The 23,954-nt window shown below is 35.2% G+C and overlaps 1 protein-coding gene across 5 annotated transcripts in view; it reads left to right on the plus strand.

Moving 5' to 3' along the window:
- STXBP4 (syntaxin binding protein 4) overlaps positions 1 to 23,954 on the plus strand; it is a 206,321-nt gene that overhangs the window by 52,686 nt on the left and 129,681 nt on the right. For all 5 annotated transcript variants that reach the window (XM_061142569.1, XM_061142570.1, XM_061142568.1 and 2 more), the window contains 2 exons: positions 14,629 to 14,725; positions 17,076 to 17,167. In XM_061142569.1, the coding sequence (XP_060998552.1) occupies positions 14,629 to 14,725; positions 17,076 to 17,167 (189 nt within the window). The remainder of the gene's footprint in view (positions 1 to 14,628; positions 14,726 to 17,075; positions 17,168 to 23,954) is intronic.

Genomic DNA, 23,954 nt, shown 5'->3' on the forward strand with positions numbered 1-23,954 from the left:
TAAATAGTTGCATATTAATGTAGTAATATCTGTATCAGTTTAATTTGAAGTAGATCCTTCTATTTTAGTTGCTACTTTGTAGACAGATTCAACTTTATTGTCCATTACATTTTTAACATATTTCCTATTTACTGATAAATGTGTTCAAGTTGTTTAAAATGTAATAAAATTCTATCTTTTTGCTCTATTTCCTATAAGTATTTACATATAGTATCTAGGAAATTGGTAATATAAATATTTCACAGGGAAAAGGTGTTGACTGGTTGTGTGGTTATTAAGTCATTAGCCAAAACAATTTTTTTTTCTGGGTTGCAATTTATTTTAAGAAACAATGTCCCAGTTATCTTATTTTCTTCCTTATCCATCATTTTTCTTAACAGAACAAGTTAACAAAAAATTGGGTGGGGGGTACAATTTTTAAGAAAGGCAGAGAAGTTAGAATTTGATGAGGGAAATTATCTGTGAAATGTATGTTTCTGGGGCATTGTCTTCATGAACTCCTTCATGTTTTAGTAGTCTACGGAGACAGTTTTATATCAGGATATACTGGAAAGTAATTTCTAACACTGAACTAATACTATGTGTCTCGTTTGATCCCATTGTTAAACTTATAAGTAGGTATGGTTAAACATAGAAATAGGGATATACTTTTTAGTTGGCTTGAAGGTGGAAAATTATTGCACCTCCTTGCTATCTATATTTTTGTACCAGAGAAAGATGCTTTGGGTTGCAGATGCCATTTCACTGATGTTTACTTTATTCTTGCCATTTCTATAACATTTTAAGAAATCGGTAGTGAGCAATGGTACCCAATGTCTGAATATAGTTAATGAGGTATTCTTTGTATTAGGTTGGGAAGTACGTGACTAATATATTAAGGAGTGACAGTTTTAAAATTCATCATTTGTTAGATATCAGAAAAAGTTAAGGACATTTATGTGTCTGACAAATTTGCATTTTTATTTACGGTTAAACTGACAAATTTGTATTTTTATTTACAGTTTAAAGATGACATTAGTTGTTCAAGAAATTATTGGAACCTATTTTTAATCATAGATAAATTGCCTGCAATATTTTTTCTAATTGAAGTGTAGTTAATTTACAGTATTATATTAACTTCAAGTATGAAGTGAAGTGAAGTCGCTCAGTCGTGTCCGATTCTTTGCGACCCCAGGGACTGTAGCCTACCAGGATCCTCAGTCCATGGGATTTTCCAGGCAAGAATACTGGAGTGCGTTGCCATTTCCTTCTCCATATTCTTCAAGTATATCGCATAGTAATTCAGAATTTTTGCAGATTATACTCCATTATAGGTTATTATAAAATGACTATAATTCCTGTGCTATACAGTAAATCTTTGCTGTTCATCTCTTTTATATATAGTAGCTTATATCTGTTAATCCCATACCTGAGATTTGTCCATAATTCCCCCCTTGCCTCTCCTCTTTGATAATCATAAATTTTTTTTCTATACCTTTGAGTCTGTTTTGTATATACGTTTGTATTGTGTTCTAGATTCCACATGTGATATCATATAATTCTTGTCTTTGTCTGACTTATTTCACTAAGTATATTCTCTAGGTCCATCCATGTTGCTGCAAATGGCAGAATTTCATTTTTTATGGCTGAGTAGTATTCCATTATATATACACTCACACAAAACACAAGCACACACCCATCTTCTTAATCCAGTCATCCGTTGAGAGGCACTTGGGTTGCTTACATGACATAGCTGTTATAAATAGTGCTGTTATGAACATTAGGGTGAGTGTATCTTTTTGAATTAGTGTTTTCATTTTTTTCCCAATACATACCCAGGAGTAGAGTTGCTGAATCATATATGGTAGTTGTGATTTCAGTTTTTTGAGGAAGCTATTTACTATTTTCCAAAATTTCAGCACCTGTTTACACTGCTTTTAACAGTGTAAAAGGGTTCCCTTTTGTCCATATTCTTGCAGCATTCAATATTTGTAGGCTTTTTCAATGGTAGTCATTCTGACAAGAGTGAACTGGTTATCTCTTTATTGTTTTGATTTGCATTTTTCTTGTAAGTAGTTTTGTTGAGTGTCCTTCCATGTGCCTATTAGCTATCTGTATGTCTTCTTTGGAGAAATGGTTATTCAGGTTCTGTGTTCTGTCCATTTTTTGATTAGGTTGTCTTTTTTTTTTTTTTATATTGAGTTTATGAGTTTTTTATATGTTTAGGATATTGATCCCTTGTCTGGTGCATCATTTACAAATATTTTTTCCCATTCCATAGCTTGTCTTTTCATTTTGTCTATGGTTTCCTTTGTTGAACAAAAGCTTTTAAGTTTAATTAGGTTGCATTTGTTTATTTTTGCTTTTATTTCTTTTGCCTTAGGAGACTGATTCAAAAAAATATTCCTATAATTTATGTCAAAGAGTATTCAGCCTATGCTCTCTTCTAGGAGTTTTCTGGTTTCTGTTCTTACATTATGCCTTTAAACCATTTTGAGTTTATTTTTGTATATGGTGTGACAGAATGTTCTAATCTCATAATTTTACACGTGACTTCAGTTTTTCCAGAACCACTTGTTAAGAGATGATCTTTTCTCCATTGTATATTCTTACCTCCTTTGTTACAGATGATTTGGCCATTTGCAGTCTTTCCTGTTTCTATATGAATTTTATGATTGTTTATTCTAGTACAGTGCAAATGTCCTGATATTTTAATAGAGATTGAATTAAATCTGTAGATCTCTTATTCCACTTTATATCAACTTCAGTTTCCTTCATTGTTGTTTTATTAGTTTCCAGAGTATATGTCTTTCACCATAAGATTATTCCTAGGTATTTTATTCTTTCTGATATGGCTTTTAAATGGCTATCTTTCTCTTTCTGATATTTCATTATTGGTTTATAGACCACAACATAATTCTATATATTAATCTTGTATCCTACTACCTTGTTTAAATCATTTATTAGTTCTAAAAGTTTTCTGTAGAGACTTTAGGGTTTTCTCTCTATAGAACAGATGACTCTCAGATGTCATCTGCAAATAGTGACAATTTTACGTTGTCAGTTTCAACTTGGATACCTTTCATTTCTCTTTCTTGTTGCTGTGGTTGGAACTTCTAATATTTAAGTAGAAATGGTTAGAGTGGCCATTCTTGTCATGTTCCTGAATTTAGCATGAAGTAATTTAGCTTTTCATCATTAGTATTATCTTGGGTTTGTGTATGTTGCAAATGGCCTTTACTATGTTCAGATGTGTTCTTTCTATATCCACTTTGATGCAAGTTTTAATCATGAATGGATGTTGTATTTTGTCATGTGCTTTTTCTGCGTCTTCTGAGGTGATCATGTGATTTTTATCTTTTCTTTTGTTAATGGGGTATATATCACATTGATTGATTTGCATACATTGAATCATCTTTGTGCCCCTGGAATGAATCCAACTTGATCACGGTGTATAATCTTTTTAATGTATTATTGGGTTTGGTTTGCTAATATTTTTTGAGGATTTTGCATCTGTATTCATCAATAAATTGGCACATAATTAATTTTTTGTGGCATCTTTGTCTGGTTTTGATATCACAATAATGGTGGCCTTGTAGAATGAATTTCGGAGTGCTCCCTTCTCTTCAAATTTTTTGAAATAGTTCACAAAGGATAGGCATAAGTTCTTTCTATGTTTGGTAGAATTCCCAAGTGAAGCTATTTGGTTGGTCCTAGACTTTTGTTTGCAGATTCTATTATTTTTATTACAGATTTATTTTACTTCTAGTGATTGTTCAAATTGTCTGTTGTCTTCTTGACTCAGTCTTAGCAGTTTCTGTGTTTCTAGAAATTTATCTGTTTCTTCTGGGGTGTCCAATTTATTGGCATGTAACTATTTATAGTATTCTCATGATTTTTTGTATTTCTGTGATGTCAGTTATTATTTCACCTCTTTCATTTCTTAATTTGTTTATTTGGGTCCTCTTTTTTTCTTCTTGGTGAGCCAAGATACACATTTGTCAGTTTTATTTATCCTTTCAAAAAATCACCTCTTGATTTTATTCTTTCCTATTGTCTTTTTTATCTCTATTTTATTTCCTCTGTGATGTTTATTATTTCCTTCCTTCTGCTGGTTTTTGGCTTTATTCTTTTGTTAATTCTCATGCATGGTAAGTTAGGTTGTTTATTTCTTGAGAAAGACCTGTGTCACTATGAACTTCCCTCTCAGAACTGTTCTTGGTTTGTTTTTTTTTTTTTTTTTTTCTTTTAAACATCTCAAAGATTTTGTAAAGTTATATTTTCATTTTTATTTGTCTTGAGGTATTTTCTAATTTCTCTTTGATTTCATCATTGACCCATTTTAATAGCATGTTGTTTAGTCTCCATGTGTTTATTCTTTTTGTATTTTTCTTTCTGTGGTCAATTCCTAGTTTAAGACCATTGTGGTCAGAAAAGATGCTTAATGTAATTTTTCAGATTTGTTCAGATTTGTTTTGCATTGAGTATGTGATCTATCGTAGAGAACATTTCATGCATACTTGCAAAGAATGCATATGCTTCCTTTGGGCATCTACAGTGCCCTGTAGATATCAATTAAATCCAACTCTATTGTGTCATTAGGACCTTATTGATTTTCTGATTGATTTTCTGTTTGGACAGTTTGTCCATTAATGTCAGCTGGATGTTAAAGTTTACTGCTATTGTACTATTGTCATTTTCTTCATTTGTTTCTATTAATATTTGCTTTATATATTTAGGTCCTCCTGTTATTAGGTGCATACATTAATGAGTGTAATATCTTCTTATATTGATCCCTTTATTATTGCATAATGTTCTTCTTTGCCTTTGTAATAACCTTTCTTTTAAAGTCTATTTTGTCTGATACACATATTGTTACCACTTTCTTGTCATTTTCATTTTGCATGAAATAGCTATTTTCTGTCCCCTTTCAGTCTGTATGAAGTGCTTCACTTCCCTAAAGTGATTCTCTTCTAGACAGTGTATTGAAGGATTTTGTATTTTTATCCAATCAGCCATCTTTTGATGGAGTGTTTATTCTGTTGACATCTACAGTAATTATTGATAGGCTCTGGGAGTTGGTGATGGACAGGGAAGCCTAGAGTGTTGCAGTCCATGCGGTTGAAAAGAGTCAGACACAACTGAGCGACTGAACTGAACTGAAATTACTTACTGCCATCTTATTACTTATTTTTCTGTCATTTTTGTAGGTCTTCTCTGTTTATTTCTTCTTTTTTTGCTTTTCCCATTGCGGTTTGATGATTTTCTTTAGTAATTTGCTTGATTTCTTTTATTTTTAATTTTTTGTGTATCTTTTGTAAGTTTTTGCTGTGTGTTTACCATGGGGTTCATGTATGTTGACCCAGAGTTATATTTACTTCATTTAAACTGAAAGGCATTTCAATTCAAATGTGTTCTGGAAGACCTACATTTTTTTCTCTCCTCCCCCATATTTAGGTTTTGAGCTCAGATTTTACTGTTGATGTTTATCCCTTAACTGTTTATTGTAGAGTTGCTTTTATAGTTTTTTATCTTTTAATCCACATATTGGCTTATTTAAGTTTTTTAAGTAAACTGTGATCCCTATTATATATCTGTCTTTTCTAATGTGCTTTATCCTTTCCTATAGATGCTTACTTCCTTTCCATTTAGAGAAGATCCTTCAGCATTTTTTTTTTTAAGGGTAGATCTGGTATTACTGAATTCATTCAGTTTTTGCTTGTCTGAGAAATCATCTCTCCTTTTCTACATGATAATATGGCTGAGTAGAGTCTCCACATTTTGAATATACATGCCACTCCCTTCTTACTGGCAAAGTTTCTACAAAAAAATCAACTGTTAGCCTTATGGATATTCCCTTGTATACAACTCTGTTTTTTTCTTGCTGCTTTTAGAACTGTCTCTAACTTTTACCATTTTAATTATGACATATCTTACTGTAGGTATGTTTGGGTTCATCTTGTTAATGAGCCTCTGTGCTGCCTGTGCCCAGATAATGTTTCCTTCCTTTCGTTTGGGAAATCTACAGCCACAACTTAATCATGCATGCTTTTGATACCCTTTTTTCCTCTCGCTTTTCTTCTCATGTTATATGAAACCCTATAATGTGAATATTGGCATACTTAATATTATCCCAAAGATGTCATATATTACTTTTTAAAATTTGCCTTTCTAACTGCTATTTTGATTGGATGATTTCCATTATTTTATCTTCCAGATCACAAATGCATTTTTCTGTGTCATTTAGTTTGCATCCATTTCTTCTAGAGTTTTTTTTTTTATTTATTTCAGATATTTAATTAATTATCTGTTTTCAGCTATATGTTTTTTTATGTTTTCTAGTTCCTTGTTCAAATGATCTGTGTTTAGATAAATTATTTTCCTTAATTTAGTTAGGAATGTTTTAAAGTCTTTATCTGGAAAATTATTTCTGTTTCATTATTTACTTTCTTCAGGGATTTTCTGTTACTCTTTCATTTGAGAGTAGTTCCTCTGTCTGTCCATTTTAGTTTTCTCTGTCTTTGTGAATTTAGGTGAAAGATGTGCCTGTTGTGGTCTTGAGGGAGTATTCTTATGTGAGAGCATCCCTATGCAGACTGCATGTGCCCAGTGTCTTTAGCAGGAGGGCTGGATTTGATATGGGTGCCCATCACATCTTTCCTAAGGGTGTGCTGGCACCTGTCACTTTGGTAGGAGGTGTGGCTGCTGATGGAGGAGCTAGAACCTGCACACGATATGAGATGGGACTTCTCTGGCCACTGAATGTCACCACCCTGTCAGGGGCGGGATTTGCTCCCAAGTGGCCAAAGCAGAATCCCAGCTCAGGCTAGAACTGGCTCTGTTTCCCTTAGTATGTATTTTTATTTCTCCTTGCACTGGGGCCTTTGCCCCAAAGGAGGGGAGTCGTGCAGCAAGTGGGGCTGTATATTTGCAGACGTCTAAGTCTGCCTCTGCAGACAGCAGCACCTCTGCTCAGATGCAGCCCATGTTCGCCCCTTTCCCTGGTTGTGGTGCCCGCAGATCTAGTGCTGTCCTGTGGCTTAGAGTGAGCCGAGCTGGGGTGTTTGCTCAGCTTAGGCTGGTGTACTTAGCAAGGCCCCAGGTGCAGGAAGTCTGCCCCCATGCTACCGTCATAAATGTGGGCTTTTCTGGGGCACCTCCTGAGCAAGCCGCCACTGCCTACCTGGGCTGCACCCTGCACCCCCAGGTCACCTCTGCACCCCTAAGCCAAGTCTTTGCCCAGGTCCTGGGTGCCCTAGGTCCAGTACATGCTGTGACGTAGACTGAGTGGGACTGGGTGTTCTCTCTGCTTGGACTGAGGAGGACAGCACAGCGGCAGCTGCTAGCACAGACCTCTCTCCACCCTGCGCAAGTGCCTGCCCACCCCTCATGAGTGGCCTCTGGGCTTCTCCACCCTTTCTGTCTATTCTCACAGTTCTCACAGTACCCACAGGGGCTTGCGTCTCCCCAGACTGGGACTGGGACACCCGGTCTGTGGTTCAGCCCACTCACTCCCAGGACGAATGTCCGTCCCTGTGATCTCTCTTTTCCTCTAAGTTCCCAAGCACAGGCATAGATCCCAACCCAATCACTTCTCTTCCTGTCCTGCACAGCTAGCTGTATCTTTCTTTCAGTCTCAATTGTATGAAGGTCCTTATACCAGTTTCCAGTTACTTTTCCTTGAGAATTGTTCCATATGTCAATGTATTTTTTATGTGCTTGTGGGAAAAGGTGAGCTCCATGTCCTCCTACTCTGCCATCTTCATCTCCCACCAAATTACTTCCAATTTAAATTTATGAGCTTACCTCCCTCACCGGCATGCTGTGTTCTTCCAGAGTACATTTTACTTTCAACAAAACTCATCTGTTACTGTTTCGCTCAGGAACAATTTGCACTGTAGTTAATTGCATTTTACAGTATTATTATTGCTTAATATAATAAGAACCACTGTATATTGAGTACCTTCTGTGATGGATATTTTATTTGCATTATTTTTATAAAATTGTTTTTATTTCTTTATATGAAAATATTAACTATATGCAAGAATGATTGAATTTTATGTCTAAAGAGTAAAGAATAATAAATACACATGTACCCACCATCCAGGTAAGAATGAGAATCTTTGACATTGACTGTGCCTTTCTTCTTGATCATGTTTACCTCTTTCCTCAATAGGTAATGCTATTCTGAATGTTGAGTATCATTTATATGCTTTTCACATGTTGATTGCTAAAATATTAATGAAGTCAAAGTGTTTACTTTAAGTTTTGCTTAAGATATTGTTAAAATTTTCCTTCTGTTTCCTCAGTTCGTAGAAAAGCATGTGGCTCATGGTATATGCTCAGAAAATAATTGTTCAATTCATGTATTTTTTTCTAAAGTAATTGTGCAAATTTTCATTCCTACCAGTCTTATGGAAGTATTCCCATTGTTCCATATACTTTACATTTAGTCTTATTATAATGCATTTTTATTTCTTTATCCTGTCATATTTTTAAATTTTTCTTTGTTCTTTTTTTAATCCCTTCTTTTCCCCCTCTATCTTTACTGTATTTTTTTGGTTTGATTATGTTTGATTTTTTCGTTGGTGGTTTTTACATTTTATTTTTATTCTTCCCCATCATGTTTAGAAATTAAGCCTTTTCTTGGTAATCTTTTAATGGTTACCTTAAAATTTAAACATTCATCTTGAACTTAGTCTTAAGTTAATCAGAATCTTTACCTTTCTTTCAGACATACAAGGTATTTATATACTTATAACACTTTAACTCTGATTAGCCTCTTCCCAGCTTACATGCTTATAATTATCCACTATTTGACTTTAGTGAGGCATTGTTTCTCTAATTTACTTTCTTTGCAGTCACCTCCTAACCTCACATAACCATTGAGTTTCTAATTTATTTTTTCTTTCTTTCTTTTTTGTCATTTAAATAGTAAAAGTATAATAACACATTTATAGGAGAATTGAAAAATGCAGAACAGAGTTACATATCATTCCACTATATACTACAATTATTTTTAAGTAGATAAACTAAAATTTTTATTAATAGTTGGAGTTTCAATATCAAACTCTCAAAAATTAATAGAATGAATAGACAGAAAAGTAGAATGATATGGTAGACCTGAAAAACACTATGAACCAATTAAATATAATTAAGATTTATACAATTTTCACACAATGGCAGAATACAAATGCTATTCAAATTCTTATAGACTATAAACCAGGAGACACTTTAACATACCCAAGGATATAAAACAAGGTGCAAAAATTTCATGGTCTAAAGGTATTGAAATCATACAGAGTCTGAATCACGTTAGAAATCAACATCAAAAGATATTTGAAAATAACCCACATATTTTTAAGTGCAATATGACATTTACCAAGAGAGATCTTTGACTTAGCCATTGAAAGTCTCAATAAAGTTGAAAAACTGAAGAAACACAGAGGGTGATTGCAGAGAAGAAAGCATATAATGAGAAATTAATATCAAAAATGCTTTAAAATCTCATGTATATGAAAATTAAATGTCCACTTTTAAATGATGGGTATATCTAAGAAGCCATAACAAGAAAAATTAGAAAATGTTTGTAACAGAATGAAAATGAAAAGAGAATTTATCAGAATTTGTTGCATGCAGCTAGAGCTGCTCAGTACTGGATTCAATGTGGAATCTTGAAAAAGGTGTGAAAACGACGTGATTTGTTATTTTCTATCTGGTATTTTAATAATTTTGAACTATGGACAGAGGTATGTAATATTGTACAGGAGGCAGCAAACAAAACCATCTCAAAGAAAAAGAAAAGCAAGAAGGCAAAGCAGTTATCTGGGGAGGCTTTACAAATAGCTGAAGAAAGACAAGAAATGGAAAGTAAGGGAGAAAGGGAAAAGTATATCCAACTAAACAAAGAGTTCCAAAGAATAGCACGGAGAGACAAGAAGGCCTTATTAAATGAATAGTACATAAAACTAGAAGAAAAAAAAATAAGGGGAAAGACTGGAGATCTCTTCAGGAAAATTAGAAATATCAAGGCAACATTTTGCCCAAAGATGGGCACAATAAAGGACAGAAATGGTAGAGACCTAGTAGACACTGAAGAGATCAAGAAGAGATGTTAAGAATACATGGAAGAATGATACAAAAAAGATCTTAATGAAACAGATTACTTCAACCATGTGGTCAGTCACATTATGGAGAGTGAAGTCAAGTGGGCCTTTGGAAGCACTGCTGTTAATAAAGCTAGTGGATGTTATGGAATTCCAGTAGAACTATTCAGAACCCTAAAGGATGATGCCATCAAGGTGTTTCACTCAATATATCAGCAAATCTGGAAGACCCAGCAGTGGCCCCAGGACTAGAAAAAGTCAACCCTCATTCCAGTTCCCAAGAAGGGTAATACTAAAGAGTGTGCTAACCATCGGACAGTTGCACTCATCTTCCGTGCTAGTAAGGTCATACTTAAAATCTTATGTGCTAGGCTTCAGCATTATGTGAATCAAGGACTTCCAGATGTCCCAGCTGGGTTTAAAAAAGGCAGAGGAGCCAGAAATCAAATTGCCAACATTCGTTGGATCATAGAAACCAGAAAAAACAGAAAAAAAAAAAAAAAAACAGAGAAAGGAATTCCGGAAAAACATCTTAACTCTGTTTCATTGACTATGCTAAAGCCTTTGACTGTGTGGATCATAACAAACTGTGGAAAGCTCTTAAAGACATGGGAATACTGGACTCATTGGTTCAAGATTGAGAAAGGAGTACAACAGGGCTGTCTGCTGTTACCCTGTTTATTTAACCTATACCTGAGCATATCATGAGAAATGCCAGGCTGTGGTAGTTACAAGCTGGAATCAAGATAGGCGGGAGAAACATAAACCTCAGATATGCGGAAGATACCTCTCTAATGAGTGAAAGCGAAGAGGAGCTAAGGAGCCTCTTGATGAGGGTGAAGGAGGAGAGTGAAAGAGCCAGCTTAAGACTAAATATTAAAAAAAAAAAAAAAAACTGATCATGGCATCTGACCCCATTACTTCATGGCAATAGAAGGGGAAAAGGTGGAAGTAGTGACAGATTTCCTCTTGGGTTGTAAAATCACTGCAGATGGTCACTGTAGCCATGAAATCAGAAGACGTTTGCTTCTTAGCAGGAAAACTATGACAAATCTAGACAGGGTGTTGAAAAGTAAGACATTACTTTGCTGACATAGGTCCATATCATCAAGGCTGTGGTCTTCTCAGTGGTTATGTATGGTTGTGAGAGCTGGAACGTAAAGAAGGCAGAACACCAAAGAATTGATGCCTTTGAACTGTGGTGCTGGAGAGGACGCCTGAAAGTCCGTTGGACAGCAAGGAGATCAAAGCAGTCAATGTTAAGGGAAATCAACCCTGAATACTTGTTAGAGGGACTAATGCTGAAGCTGAAGCTCCAATATTTTGGTCATCTGATGCAAATAACCGACCTGTTGGAAAAGTCCTTGATACTGGGAAAGACTGAGGGCAGAAGGAGAAGAGGGCATCAGAGGATGAGATGCTGGATGGCATCACTGATGCAGTGAACATGAACTTGGGTAAACTTCAGGAGATGGTGAGGTCTGGGAGGACTGGTGTGCTATAGTCCATGGGGTTGCAAAAAGTTGGACACGATGACATAGAATAGAAAGCACTGTGTGTAGTTTAATTTTGGCAAAAAGATATGTTATTTATTTTTTTAAATATATAGATGCTATATTCAAAGAAGAAGTCAGGAAAACTATACACCAGTTGACAAATAGTGTTTGTCTCTGGAGCAGTGGTTCTTAAGGTTAGGGATGCAGGTGTTTTGCCTCAGGGGACATTTGGCAATGTCTCAGGACATTTTGGAGAAGGACATGGCAACCCACTCCAGTACTCTTGCCTGGAAAATCCCATGGGTTGGAGGGGCCTGGTAGGCTACAGTCCCAGGGGTCGCGAAGAGTCAGACACAACTGAGTGACTTCACTTTCACTTTTCACTTTCATGTGTTGGAGAGGGAAGTGGCAACCCACTCCAGTGTTCTTGCCTGGAGAATCCCAGGGATGGGGGAGCCTGGTGGGCTGCCGTCTATGGGGTTGCACAGAATCGGACATGACTGAAGCGACTTAGCAGCAGCAGCAGCAGAACATTTTGGGTTTTTACAATTTGGAGAATGCAACCAAATTAGGACTTACTAAAAAATAAAAAAAGAAAGAAAATACTTCCTAGAATGTTATATATGAAAATTTAAAATATACTTCTAAATAAGTTATGTCAAAAAAATTGTTAGGAAATATATAAAGGAAGGTAAATCTTACTTGTATCAATAGTTAGAATACAAATGAACAAACAACATACTATTCCATAATCAACATACTGACAAAAATTAAAGTGTGATAACAACAAATAGTTCACTTTTTAAAAATTTAAATGGTGTCCAACTGGATGAATGTATTATTATTATCCATTCTTTAATTGATGAACTTTTTAGAATTTCTCCAGTCTGTTTTTTATAATGACATTTTACATGTCTCCTCATCATAGGGTATATATACTGTCAACTTTCTTAGATACTGTAAAATTGTTCTCCAAACTGGTTGTACCAATTTATGCACAACACTAGTATATAAGCACTTCTATTTTTCTAAAGTCTTAACAACATTTGCTGTTATCACACTTTAGTTTTTGTCAGTATGTTCAATATTAAACTATAACACTGAGGTAAAAGATAAAAATAATTTGTAAGGCTATCCTTTGCCTTATACTGTTCGTGTGAAATCATAAATATATAAGAGTATGTGTTATTAGGGAATAAATGTAGTGGCCTCAAATCCTGAACAGGAAGGCTACCTTAGCTTTAGGATACTGGTTCCTGCTGAGAACAATGGAGAAAGCTTTCAGCCAAGTATATAATGTTTATTTGTTAAATAGGCAGATACCAATGAGTGTCTATTTAGGTGTTCTTTGTATTCTTGTCTTTCCTTTTTTTTCCTTTTTTCTGTATTTGGAATATTTTTTATGACTAAAGGAAAAGACTATCAAAAGTTAAGAATCATTATCCTATGTTATGCAAGGCTATGACTGTATAGACAGGGCAGGCAGATGATGCTGATTTAAGCTCTAGAATCACTTTTGAAGAAATCTCCTGATGTTTTCCCTTCTTCTCGTTTACTTTTCTCACTATGCCCAGCCATCTATACATTGACCTGTTTATTTTTGCTGCGGGAGTCTGGCTGGCTGCATTCCATGGGTTCACAAAGAGTCGGACACGACTGAGCAAATAAGCACACATCTCTGTACACACTTTATTAAATTGCATATTACACTAGTTACATTTATTTATGTGTTGTTTTCACCATAGAGATGATGGTAGGTAGTGGCAATATCTTGTCTGTATGTCCCTTTGCATAGTTCAGTGAATAACAAATAGTAAGCACTAAATACATATTTGGTAAATGAAGTGATGGATGACTTAGCAGATTTCAAAGGAGGAAGCAATATATAAAGGGCAATTACTAGTATTAACTTTTCCCTACATTTCAGTTTTAATGTTCTTGCCAGAATCTAATAATAGGTCATCTAGTTAGATTTTATGCATTAGTGTATGGTTATATTTTGCTATATATAACCTTTGCACCTAAACCAACAGTGATTTCCATTAGAATTTTGTTTATCTTAAACCAAAAAGGAACCTGAAACAAGGTAATCCAGGGCTGGCATGGAGGTTCCTCATGCTTTAAGTACCTTTCTGCTCCACCATCTTTATTGAGGTAGCTCATGAACCAAGATAATTACTTAAATTCCAGCAACCTTTTCTTTCTTACCTCCTTTCTTTTTCTTCTTTCATTCTTTTTTTTTTTTCTTCTTTCTTTTAATTAAGACTTAAGTGAGGAGGAAAAGGGACGAGAAGCACCTACCCCTACTTTTGAAAGACTTGCTGGAAGTTCCCTGCAAGTTTGCCTTCCATCTCCTTGACTAGTACATGGTCTAGTACATGGCCTCATCAAGCTGAAAAGGAGGCTAGGAAATATCTTTTAGCTAAATGATGATGTTTTTAGCTAGAAATTGTGGTTCTGTTACTAAAGAACAAGGAGAGAGTGAACATTGAAATAGTAATACAACTATCAGTCTCTGAAATTTTAACCAACTATGGGTACTAAAAAGAGACAGTAGAAAGAAGTGGGTTCCAGAGAATGCTTTTTAGTTTATTATTTGTTTAAGCTTGCCCATAAACAAACCAAAAATTAGAATTTTTTGTATTCGACCCAATTCTTGGCAACCTTAGTTTTGGTCTCAAGTACAAGATATCAAACAAAAAGTTGACATTAAGTCAGATTTATTAGAATTTCCTTGCATTTTTCTTCTTCCTTGTCACATATTTTTAAAAACTAAGAAATAGTTTGAATTTTGGTTCTAGGGATATGCTTATACATTTGACACTGGCTAAAGTGCTAGCTTTCCTTGGGGGAAAAAGTGAGGTGGTGGAAGATCAAGAAGCTAAAGTTGTATGGAAAATTAATCCATAAATAGTTATCAGACCTTTTTTGATCATGGTCACTGTTCCAGGTATTGATTCTTTTCACTGGGTTGTAAATAATGTGTAATGAAGTTTTATTCTTTGGAGATTTGCAAAATTGCTTCACATACATCCTTTCCATTCCAGGCTCTAAATTATCTTGGAATTCAGCCCACAAAAGAGCAACACCAAGCCCTGAGACAGCAAGTACAAGTAGACCCAAAGGGGACAGTGTCTTTTGGAGGTAACGTGAGGTTCATCATGTTGCATCATCACAGAAACTTGGTCAAAGAGTTGCTGTGGCCCATATTCATTAAGAAGAGTGCCTCTTCTTTAGAAGGAAGAAAAGAAAAACAAAAACCACATCTATTAATATGTCAAGTTCCTTAAAGGGTGGGACTTTGTTAGTGGCTCAGTGGTAAATAATCCACCTGTATAGCAGGAGATGCGGATTTGATCCTTGAGTCATGAAGATCCCCTAGAGGAGGGACTGGCAACCCACCCCAGTATTCTTGCCTGGAGAATCCCATGGACAGAGGAGCCTGGAGAGCTATATACAGTCCATGGGGTCTCAAACAGTCAGACACAACTGAAGCGACTGAGCATGCACATAATGCCTTAAACAGTATTCTAAAAACTCAGAATTATTGGCCTAACTGAGTCAACAGAAAGGAAAACTTTCTTAGACTCTTTCAGCTTTAAAATATCATCATTCTATCATGTTATGGTCTGTTTTTAATTTATTGTATAAATGTTACTTTAGTAATAACTAAAGAAATAATACAAAATACAGAAGCCCTAGTTCTGCTATTATGAAAGTCTAAACTTTTTTTCAACCAATATGATATAATAATATCATAGACTGCACTGTTGGAAATGTTGATGGTTTTTCATTAACTGATAGTATAAATAATTCTATATTTATAGAATTATTAGAATTAGAATTATATAGAATCTATATTTATACCTTTTTTTCTTCTTTCTCTTAGGATAAATTCCCACAAGTGGCTTAGACTTTTCATATGTATTGATAAATTGTTTTTCAGAGACATTTTACACACATATTTGTTCTGCCGCTAGTAATGTTTGAATGTAACTGTTATTTGTATCCTTAACAGCATTAAGAATTTAATACTTTTTTTATAGAGTAGATGCAACATTGTATCATTCTAAAAGCATCAGCATTGCTAAAGAAAGAAATTTGGGGTTTTGAAGTGCTAAAAAAATATATTTGCTCCCCTCTCCTTTTGAAAATCTCCAAATAATGAGAACAAGAAACAGAAATACATGTACAACCAGAATGTATAAGGACAGAAAGTAAATGAGGACAGTAAATGAATTAGTGAGCAGAGGCATGTAAAGCCCAAGTGTTTGAAAAGACAGGGGAATCACAGCAGGAACAAGCCAATTCCTGGAAAGGTTTAGGAATTGAGAGCATCACGTACTTGAGGCTGGGTGTAGGCAGGGCATATAGAACAGAGTTGTTAGGAATCTGTGTAAGGAGCAAGTAGGTATGCTTTTCCCTGCCCTCTCTCAAGCAATCCAGCAACTACCACTCCCTTACCCTTGCAGAGGAAAATAAGTCTATCCTCTTGAGAAATTAAACCAGATTGATTCTGGACCTATAATTGCCAGCAGCTAGGGAATTTAGGGGTATGTATGGTGAATTATCTCTCACAACACACACTCAGATTGCTCAGTGATATTTGCAACCATATTTATACCCTATGGGTAGGGTAACCAGTTGTAGGAGTTTCTCCAAAGAACCTGAACAAGACATCAAAATAGTTGGCTACCTTATTACTCTGTAGTGAAACCCACTGGCTAACAAAGAGAGTTATGCACACAAAATTTCCAATCAATGATTTAGTACCTAATTTTTCTTGAATGTGAACTTAAAGCCAGGATTTATCAGACATTTGGAGATATCCTTCAACATAGAATGTAAAGCCCCAAAGTGGCAGATAAATAGAAAAAGAGGAACTCAGAAAAAAGGAATATTGCAAAAGCAGAGAACTTCAGGTAAACCATATATTAGAAACAATAAACAAAACTAAGCTTTCCATGAAATAAGAGTAGGATATTGTAAAATAGGAACAATTAAAAAGATCATTGGAAAGTAAAAATATAATAGCCAAATTTTTTTAAAAAATTGAAGATAGATGAACATGTCACACTCCATGTCTAAAGAAACTTACAGTTTGCCAGGTTGGCATTAGGCAGTGTTATATAACAATCAAGAGAATATGTCTTTGAGTCAGACTTTAAATGGAATCTTGCTCTGCTACTTATTTGCCAAGTTAACTTATCTTAGCCGCAAACTGTAAAATGGAGAGGATTAAAGGGTCTATCTCAGAAAATTCTGGAGATGAAATTACAAAGTGCCATTCCTAGCATTTGAGGCAGTTACAGAAACATTCACTGCTATTATTATTATTACTGCTACTACTAATGTTATTATTATTAATCCTATTTAAGTCAGTTAAATTTTAACCATTATTATAACATATAGCTTCAACTTCATGTAGAGAAAGGTAAAGTTTACTTAGATAAGGTTAAGTGCTGTATTCTTACTGAAATGTGTTCCGTTTTAGATTTTGTCCACGTTGCCAAAAATTTGTTTTGCTTGCAATTGGATGAAGCCAATGTCGATGCACATGAAATTACCAGCATATTAAATTCACAGGTAGAGTATGCCCTATAGAATTGTCTTAATTGCACTTAAGTCATGTCTTAAATGGGCTTCCCTGTTAGCTCAGCTGGTAAAGAATCTGCCTGTAATGCAGGAGACCCAGGTTTGACTCCTAGGTTGGGAACATCCCCTGGGGAAGGGATAGGCCACCCACACCAGTATTCTTGGGCTTCCCCGTTAGCTCAGCTGGTAAAGAATCCGCCTGTAATGCAGGAGACCTGAGTTTGATTCCTAGGTTGGGAACATCCCCTGGGGAAGGGATAGGCCACCCACGCCAGTATTCTTGGGCTTCCCTGGTGTCTCAGACAGTAAAGAATCCGCCTGCAGTGCAGGAGACCTGGGTTTGATCCCTAGATTGAGAAGGTTCCCTGGAGAAGGGCATGGCAGTTCACTCCAGTATTCTGGCCTGGAGAATCCCCATGGACAGAGGACCCTGGTGGGCTACAGTCCATGGGGTCACAAAGAGTCGGACATGACTGAGTGATTAAGCACAGCACAGCACGTCTTACGTGTTACGTGTCACATACATATGCTTGCTTATTTTTTAGAAAATAAGTTAAGCAGATTAAACGTGCTTCCTGGGTAAATATATGAAATACAGATAGTTTAAAAATCAAAAGTGAAATTTTGTCTTGATCTCCTTTATCCTCCTCTCTCACTGTGCCATTATGACACTCCCATCTTTAAGTTTACCACAGAAAAGTACTATACCTTAAATGTTAACCCTAAAATATTGCAGTCTGAGCCATCCTTGTGTAGTCAGCATCCACACCAAGAAACGCAGGGTTAAAGAAACCACTGGGACCCTGATGTCTCCACTCCCATGCTCCTTTCTAGTTCTCTAGTGCTGACCCTCCCCACCCCAAGTCAAGGTAACAAGCTGCTCTTTGGCCCTCCAACAACATAGGTCTGTTTCGCTATTTTTGTGCTTTATCTAAAATGAAGTCGTGAAGCCTGTTAACTTCGTAAGTTATTTGTTCTATGCAACTTCGATATTTATATTGTCAAATCTTTCAGTTCTTTCCTTTATGGATATTTGGTACATTATTAAGGAAGATCTTTTCATTTTATAGTATATATATTACATACTCTTTATAAATACTTTTTGTTTATGCATGAGGTTGGGCCTCAAATAAGTAACCACTTGCCCTTATTCTATCATCATTTATTCAGTAACTATCCTTTTCCACTTTTGCAGCTAATTTAAAATACAGATTTTAATATGTCCTAAATTTCATATGAATACTCAGATATTTCTAGACAACCACTCTGTTCCATTGGTCTATTTCTTCCTGCCAGGACAGTATTATCTTGATTACTCTAGCTTAATAGATCTAGGTTGATATCTGTTAGGTCAAGTCTTTCCTTCTTTTGCTAGCTTCTTGATTTTTATCTAACTACATGATCTTTAGAATCATTGTGCAATGGTAATGAAAATTCAGTTGGGACTTTCTGTTTTTAATTGGAATATTATTGACTATAGAGGATGGTTTGAGAGAAGTGAAATGGTTTATTTCTTCATTCATTTAAGTCTTTGTTGATGTTTGGAAAGAGGAAATTATATCTTGCTTCATAGTGGTCTTGAATATTTCTTGTTAAGTCAAATAGGTAAACTATAGTTTTTGATGCTATTGAAACTGGGACTTTTTTTTTAGCATTATATTTTCTAATTTATTAATAAAAATTGATTTTTGAATGGCTATTTTGTGTGATGCCACTGTATTGAACTCCCTCATTCTAGTTATTTTTCAGTTATTTATCTTGAGTTTTCTAGGTAGACATTTGAAGTTAATTACTTTTGTCTCTTTCACAATTTTTTACTTTTTCTGAATGCTGTTGAATAGAGCTACAAAACGGAGCAAGAACCTAATTTCCATGATATTTGAGTCATTTTCCATTTTTAATTTCTGAAAAAGAAACTAGCATTATCTTACTTAATGAACAAGTTTTACAGTTGGCCATTGAACTACATATGTTGGTACTGTACAGGTCCACTGCATCACAGGTTTTTTTTTCAGTATTATATACTATAGTACTACATAATCCAAAGTTGGTTAAATGCTAGGGTGCAAAATCACAGATGTGGAGGGCTTACTGTAAAGTCATACTCAGATTTTCCACTATGTGGAGGATCATTGTCCCTAACCCCTCACATTGTTCATGTGTCAGCTGTTTGTGGGTCATCCAGTTCCGCTGAAGCAATTTAAATAATAGAAACTATACCTGTTCCTTGAAGGCTTGAAAATGTTTCATATGCCAAGTGATTGGGGCCTAGATCTTTCAAGGAGAGGGGATGTTTCCTATATAATGTCTTCTAAGGTGGCTTTATTCAAATGTTTGTTCTTTTCTTGGGTAATGTTGTGGATCTACATTTTCCTAGAAAAAAATTCTTTTCATCAAGATATTAAAATTTATTAAACATTAGCATGGATTTTTTTCAGATTTTTAATCCTTATTTTTGATGATACTGCTTTTTATTTTATAGATGTACTGCACAATTTTTTTTTTTTTATTCCATCACACAGCTTATGGGATCTCAGTTTCCAAATTAGGAATCAAACCCAGGCCTCTGCAGTGAAAGCAATGAATCCTAACCAATAGACCACCAGGGAACTCCCAACACAATTTTTACACAGTACTCACACCCACAAGTTTTTTTCTATCCTTAAATGTTTGACTGTGGTGGGCCTTTGTTGCTGAGCATGGGGTTTCCCTAGCTGCAGTGAGCAGGGCTACTCTTGTCTCTTTCACAGTTTTTTACATGCATGGGCTTCTCATTGCAGAGCACCGCCTCTATGTGTATTGTCTTCAGGAGTTGCAGCATAAGGGCTCAGTAGTTGTGGCACATGGACTTACTTGCCCCGTGGCGTGTGGGATCGTCCTAGACCAGGGCTTCAACCCGTGTCCCCTGCATTAGCAGACAGATTCTTAACCACTGGACCAACAGGAAAACTTATCCATAAGTTTTTATAGATAATATTTTAATAATCACTCAACAGTATATAATTTTTCTGTTGTGGATATGTCTTTGACTTATTTTAAACTGTTTTAAACATTTTCTAGTGATATACTATAGTTCTCCTTTGGTTACTGATTTCTAGTTTAATTTAGAGGGCCATATTCAGAGACATATTCACAGACATCTTTAATTCAGACATATTCTGTGTGGTATTAGTCCTTTGACCATATACCCAGCATTTAGTCAATTTTATGGAATGTTTTCTGTTGTGTGAAAAGCACGTATGTTTTACAGTTGTTGGATGCAGTGCTTTCTATGTGTCAGGTCAAGGTTCAGATCATGTGGTTCAAATTTTCTGTTTTCTTTTAAAATCTTCTCTTTCATTGCTTATTTTTTGTTGTTGTTGTTGCCTTTTATTGTATTGTCTATAACTGAGAGACAGGTGTTTTAAAATTTCCTCCGTTTGGCTCTGCTAATTTTTGCTTTGCATATCATGAGCTTTTATTATTATTTTTATTTTAGAGTTGTCATAGTCTGACAGGTTGCTGAATCTCTTCATCTTGAGAATGTTTCTTGCTTTAAAACTACCTTAGTCTAATTGTGTAATGGTTGGTTGTTTGGTTTGGTTTCCAATTATTGTAAACATAGTTTTTAAAAGTTATAATTAAAATGTATTATTAAATTAGTTTCAGGTGTATAATATAGAGATGAGTTTTATACATTATGAAATGATAGCAACAATAAAACCAGTTACTACCTATCATGATAAATGTTGTTACAATGTTATTGACTGTATTCACTATGTATATGTTACATCTCTATGACTTATTTATTTAATATATTTGGAACTTTGTATGTATTAATCCCCTTCACCTATTTCACATCCATCCCCACCTGTTTCCCCTCTGGCAGCCACCTGTTTGCTTTCTGTATGTATAGTCAGTTTCTGTTTTATTTTATTCCTTTTGTTTGTTTTGTTTTTTAGGTTCCCCATGTAAATGAGGTCATATGGTATTTGTTTTTTTCTGAATTATTTCACTTAGTGTAATACCCTTCATGTTCATGCATGTTGTCGCAAATAGCAAGATTCCTTCTTTTCATGGCTGAGTAATAATATATATATATGTTGTATAATGTTAAATATATAACATCATATATATGCATGTGTGTGTATATATATATGTTTATATACACGTACCACATCTTTGTTTGTTCATCCACTGACAGACACTTAGCTTGTTTCCATGTCTTGGCTTTTGTGAATAGTGCTACGACACATCTTTTTAAAGTCGTGTTTTAGTTTTCTCCAGATAAATACCCAGAAGAGAACTGCTGGGCTGGATGGCAGCTCTCTTTTCAGTGTGTAAAAACTCTTTATTTATTTTGGCTGTGGGATCTTTGTTGCTCTGTACAGGCTTTCTCTAACTGTGGTGAGCAGGGCCTGCTCGGGTTGCAGTACCAAGCTTTTCATTGTGGTGGCTTCTCCTATTGTGGATCCTGGTGCTGGAGCACCCAGGCTTCAGTAGTCGCAGTGCGCGTGATTCAGTAGTTGTGGCGCCCAGGCTCCAGAGCACGCATGCTTCCGTAGTTACAGTGCCCTGTGGCATATAGGCTCTTCCTCTGCTGGGGACTGAACCTGTGTCCCCTGCATCAGCAGGCAGACTCCCAACCATTGCACCACTAGGGAAGTCCTCTTTTCAGTTTTTTGAGGAAGCTGCATACTGATTTCCAAAGTGGGTGCAACAATTTACAATCCCACTGACAGTGTGAGAGTTTTCCTTTACTTCACATCCTTACCAACACTTGTTGTTTATAGTCTTTTTGATAATAAGCATATGATACATGTGAGGCGGTATCTCAGTGTGGTTTTAATTTACATTTCCTTGATGATTAGTAATGTTTAGTACCTTTTCAAGTTCCTGATAGCTGTCAATATATCTTCTTTGGTAAATGTCTGTTCACATCCGCTGCCCATTTTTAATTGAGGTTTTTGTTCTTTGATAATGTGTTGTATGAGTTTTTTTGTATTTTAATATCAACCCCCTTATTGTATATATCATTTGCAAATAACATCTCTCATTCAGTAGGTTGCATTTTCGTTTCGTTGGTGTTTTCATTTGCTGTACAAAAGCTTTTTAGTTTGATTTATTCCCATTTGTTTATTTTTGCTTTTGTTGCCCTTGCTTGAAGAGAGATACCAAAAAAAAAAAAAAATGTGCTAAGGCTGATGTCAAAGAGTATACTGCCTATGTTTCCTTCTAGGAGATTTATAGTTTCAGGTCTTACAGTTTTTAAGTCTTAAATTTACTTTGTGTTTCTTTTTGTATATGGTGTGAGAAAATAGTCCAGTTCCTTCTTTTGCGTGTAGCTGTCCCATTTACCAGCACCACATACTAAAGAAACTCTTCTCTCCATTGTGTTCTCTTGCCTCTTACATTGTAGATTAATTGACTCTATAAGTGTGGGTTTATTTCTGGGCTCTTGATTCTGTTCCATTGACCTATGTATCTATTTTTGTGTCAGTACCAAACTGTTTTGATTACTGTAGCTTTATAGTGTATGTTCGTGTTTTGGACTGTGAAACCTCCAACTTTGTAATTATTTTTCTCAAGATTGCTTTGAACGGACTGATCACTAGAAGGGAACTAGAATATGTAATTTTTAAAAAAAAGCCTCCCTACAAACAAAAGTCCAGGAGCAGATGGCTTCACAGATGAATTCTACCAGACATACAAAGAACTTTTACCAATCCTGCTCAGACTCTTTCAAAAAAGACTGAAGAGAAAGGAACACTCCCAAAGACATTCTATGAAGTCATTACCCTGATATGAAAACCAGACAAAATTACCACCAAAAAGAAAATTATAGGCCAATATCTTTGCTAAATGTAGATGCATAACCTCTCAGCAAAATATTACCAAGCTGAATCCAACAGTACATAAGAAAAAAATCATATACCATGACCAAGTGGGATTCATTCCAAGTTCACAAGGATAGTTCAAGTGCACAAGTCAATCAGTGTGATATACCACATCAAGAGAAGAAGTAAAAAACCACATGACCATCTCAACAGATGGAAAAAAAGCATCTGACAGAATTCAGCATTCGTTCATGATAAAAAACCCTTACCAAACTGGATGTAGAAGAAACATATCTCAATGTAATAAAAGCTGTGACAAACCACAGCCAATAGAATATTCAGTGGTAAAAAGCTGAAGGCCTTATCACTAAAATCTAGGACAAGACAAGGATGGCAGTTCTCACCACTTCTTTTCTACATAGTATTAGAAGTCCTGGCACTGCAATCAGATAAAAGATATCCAGATTGGAAGGAAAGAGATAAAATTCTCATTATTTGCAGATGAAATGATACTATATATATAGAAAACCCTAAAGAATTTCCACAAAATCTACTAGATCTGATAAATGAATTCAGCAAGGCAATAGGGTGCAAGATTAGCATTTAGAAATTGGTTGTATTTCTTTACACTAACAATGAAATATCAGAAAGGGAATGTAAAAAAGCAATAACTTTTAAAATCACACCCAAAAAATGATGCTTAGAAATGAACCTGAACAAGGAGGTGAAAAACTTATATAACTATAAACATTAATAAAGGTAATTTAAGATGATTCAAAGAAATGGAAAGATATTGTATGTTCTTGGATTAGAAGAATTAATATTATTAAAATGGTCATACTACTCAAAGCATTTTACAGAGTTAACCTGATCCCCATCATTTACCCATGACATTTTTCACAGAACTGGAAAAAAAAAAAAATCCTAAACTATGTCTGAAACTATAGAATTGCCATGAAACC

Source organism: Dama dama, chromosome 5, assembly GCF_033118175.1.
Source record: "Dama dama isolate Ldn47 chromosome 5, ASM3311817v1, whole genome shotgun sequence".
Taxonomy (NCBI): Eukaryota; Metazoa; Chordata; class Mammalia; order Artiodactyla; family Cervidae; genus Dama; species Dama dama.